At 40.2% G+C, this 4,043-nt stretch overlaps 1 protein-coding gene across 1 annotated transcript; it reads right to left on the reverse strand.

The window, feature by feature from the left end:
* Positions 1–3,394: 3,394 nt before the first annotated feature.
* LOC110925216 (50 kDa gamma-zein-like) lies at positions 3,395–3,802 on the reverse strand. Its single transcript, XM_022169183.1, has one exon. The coding sequence runs from the start codon at positions 3,800–3,802 to the stop codon at positions 3,395–3,397; it is 408 nt and encodes a 135-aa protein (XP_022024875.1).
* Positions 3,803–4,043: the final 241 nt, after the last annotated feature.

Below are 4,043 nucleotides of genomic sequence, written 5' to 3' on the forward strand. Positions count from 1 at the left end.
TTTTAATTAATCTAAAGTAAGCATAAATAAATACTTATAAAACATAGTAAATTATATATAAATAGCCTTGCTTAATACACAACCAAAGCATGTCAGCTAAGTCAGTTTTGGCACTAGAAGCATTCGGTCAATTTTCCATTTTGAGACAATTAGTATCCCTTTCGGGAATCCTAACATGACAATCATTCGGAAAGTTAAAACGATAAACACACTTTAACCACCTAAAATTGTTCTTTAACGTGCAATTGATTAATGTCTACAAAAATATCCTAAAAATAAGTTAGTCATCCGTTAGGAGTTTTCTAACCTCACTTAATCAAGGAAAGCAACACCGATAAACACAATGCAACCACCGAGACAAGCATAGACTAGATTAAATCACAACCGAGTTCATTTTACAAATCTTACGCATAAATTCACCAAGATAGCAATTTTGGCCGAAACTACTAACTAAGCTAACAAATCATGGCAAGAATTCATAACAACACCATCTAACCCGTTAGAGTCCTTCCGTGAGGGCAAGCTCTCTTGATTAATAATAATTGCATTTTATTAAACCACTAACCCGTTAGAGTATCATGGTGCCCACATTTTAACCAAGTTAAACTAGTTAACCAAATTAAAAGTTTACTAATACATGATTAAATAAGCTTCATTTTGCAACTATCTTACCTAACCAAGCACCAATCATCCAACACAATTACTTATAATCAAGAAATCAATATCAATAACAAGGTTGCAAACTAATCATCAAAGATAATCATAGAAAACACTTCCAAATTTCATTACAAACATAGATTAACATACTAATAGCTATAATCAAGCAAGGGATTGTTGTGTTTTTGCCCAAAGGCTACAATAATACATAAATATTAATCTAAATGCTTGAAACATTAACAAAATTCTGGAAAGGGTAGAAATCCAAACCATAAACAAGCACAAGATTAAGAATCTGGATAGTAAACGAGCAAAACCGGGCAATGTGGCTTGAATCCGTGCTAAAGCTGATGCTTCCGGAGCCTGAAAATCGCCTGTGGAGCTCTCCAAAATTCCAGAGTTACTAATAGAATGGTTCTGTTCTGTTTTTATGCTTTTTCGATGTTGCACGGTCGTTCTTCGATCGCACGACCGTGCACTTTAAGCAATTATTGGTGGTGGTCCACCATACTGCGTGACATCAGCAGATTTGACTGGTCTTCGGTCTCGCACGGGCGTGCCATGGGGTGCACGGGCGTGCATATCCGGGATCGGGGCTGGTCATCGAATCCGCATGGGGGTGCAACCAGTCGCACGGGGGTGCGTTGCCGGGATTTCGTTGCACTCCTGATCGCACTGGGTGTGCAACGCCGAGCTGAGCCTTGTTGTCGCATCCGCACGGGGGTGCCACCAGTTGCACTGGGTGTGCAACGCCGAGCTGAGCCTTATTGTCGCATCCGCACGGGGGTGCCACCAGTCGCACGGGGGTGCAACTTGCCCAGGTCAGAATTTTCCACAGAATGTTCGCAGTTCATTCGTTTCGCCGGGAAAATCCTCGTTTTCACTGTCATCTTGTCTGGTATGTTGTTTTAGACCTGTAAACAAAAGTATACATGATTAAGTATCCGCATGACGGTTTTACGGCCGAAAACGCATAAAATGGGGATAAAATGGGGGACTAAAATATGTGTAAATTAGCGAATATCAAATCTCCCCACACTTGAACCTTGCTTGTCCTCAAGCAAGCTAAACTAAAATGCAATAAAAGATAGAATCAAACAAGAACGATAATTTACACACTATTTATTAAAAGAACTACAAACGGTTAGCCGGTTTTTCGAAAGACAACATCAAATGAATCAAACCAAACAAGCGTATGCAAATATATGTAGATAACCAAAAAGCCGTGACGTCACTTTCAGTTGACTTAACATGCTAATCTTCACACAACTCACAATGTTCACACACACTCGGTTTTATTTGTGAAACATACATAAAATGTGTATGTGCAAACACTCAATGCCTCGTCAATGAAATGTGTAATATCATAAGCTTGTCGTAAGATCTCATCTCCACCAACTAACATGCGAAATAGTGTAAATCAAGAGGTCTTTACGGGGTGTAACGTTAGGCTTGGGCGAAGGGTATGGAAAGGGATATTTAAAGTGGTGAAACGGTTAAAACTCGGTAGTTACGTTTAACAAGGGCAATACAACAAAACTATACATACAAATGCCTTAAAAAGGCGACTTATGCGACAACGAGCTCATAAACAAGATTTCATCATTTTATCAATCAAAATTGCTCGAATTTTGTCTACTTCACCCTATTTTAGGGTGTTTTATTTTCTGTTTTTTTTTTTTGTTTTTTTTGTTTTTTTTTTTTTTTTTTTTTTTTGCGAACTAATGGATTTATACAATGAATAATAAACTATAACAAGCGCTAGTTAAACGATTATTTTGACCGAGTTTCAACACTAAAAGGTTTAAAACATAAAATGGCTAAATTTGGCTAAGTGGGCAATTATGTTGGGTAAACAAAGGTAAACAGGAAGGCTCGACATGGTTAATCCTAAAGGTAATTTAAGGTTTACGGGAAACACAACACAAAGAACAAGGCTAACAACAAAGGGGTAATCTAAGTGCCTCTATCACTTCTACACAATTCCGCAAGTTCATGGTCTTAACAAGCATACTAGTGACAAGTTCTAAATTACACATGACATCCGGCTCACTCCTACTCCGAAATGAACAAATATATATAACAATTTCAAGGCTCAAATATGCTCACGTAACGGAAGGAATGGGTAAAAGTGTGAAAACTATCATGCAAGTCTTTCTTTGTTTGTCACGCTTTACGGTTTTTTTTTTCAAAATTTATTTTGCTTGTCGGGTTTTTATCAAGTCGAAGCTTTCTAAAACACAACCAACCGGTTTATTTACTAAAATATATACAGAACACGGATATTTTTGGATGATTTTTCTGGTTTTTTTTTTTTTTTATGAGGACAAACAAAGTTAACAAAGTTAACCCCCTCCCCACACTTGAACTTCGCATTGTCCCCAATGCGAAACCCGAAATATAGAGAAAAAGGATAATAATACTCCCCTCAAGATGATATCTGATGAATCGAGGCTTCCAAAGCTGCGTCTGTCATATGCTCCGGTCAAAGACTTGATAGCCACAATCTGCAAATATGTCATATGGTACAGCATAACAGAACAGTAACAGAATAGACAGAAATAAACCATAATGTACATAAATACTACTAGTTCAAACAAAGACACAACATAAAGTAAAGAGTTTTTAAAATACAATACAATCCGAGGGTGTTCGAAATAGTATGCAAAAAGAACATCCGAAATAACAAGTACTAATAATAACCATAAAAACCACCAAGGAAAATCACCACCAACTCCTACTCGTCATCGCCGTCATCGTCTCTCGTGAAGGATGGGCCCGCACCACCATAACCAGGCGGGTTCCACGGTGGGAACTGTGGAGGGTGCTGGAAGTAGTCGGGATATGCCTGGTGCATCTCCCCAAATAAGTACGAAAACCCGGCACTCACCCCCTGGTATAAGCTCTCCTGGCTCTGCCTCAACTGATCCTGCGTGGCTCTGAGCTGATCCTGACTAGCCCAGATCTGGTCCTGGCTGGTCCTAATCTGATCGATGTACGCACCATTCTGTTCCTGCGTGACACGCATCTGCTGGAACTGCTGATAAAACTCAGGCCAGTCCTGGTGCTGATAGAACTCATGGTGCTGCGGCTGGTGTGGCGGTGTTTGGTGTGGCGGTGTGTGTGGCTGGTGCTGCTCCTGCATCTCTACATCTTCTTCCTCTTCTTCTGCTGGGAGTGGGGGTAACGGGTCCCAGACCTCGTTATTCAGCCCCCTCAACCTATCCCCGTGATCAGTCTCAACAATAACCCCCATCGCCTTCAGCGACCTGATGTCAACATGCACTCCCTCAGTAATCAGGGTGAGACTCTGAAGTACCTCGTCAGTCATGAGGTGTTCGTTGTATGCAAGTTCGGTCACATATTGACCGCCATGTATCTGACTG

Source organism: Helianthus annuus, chromosome 17, assembly GCF_002127325.2.
Source record: "Helianthus annuus cultivar XRQ/B chromosome 17, HanXRQr2.0-SUNRISE, whole genome shotgun sequence".
Lineage (NCBI taxonomy): Eukaryota > Viridiplantae > Streptophyta > Magnoliopsida > Asterales > Asteraceae > Helianthus > Helianthus annuus.

Excerpts from the sequence above, each read along its gene's own strand:
- LOC110925216 (XM_022169183.1), bottom strand. The coding sequence starts at position 3,802 with ATGCAGGAGCAGCACCAGCCACACACACCGCCACACCAAACACCGCCA.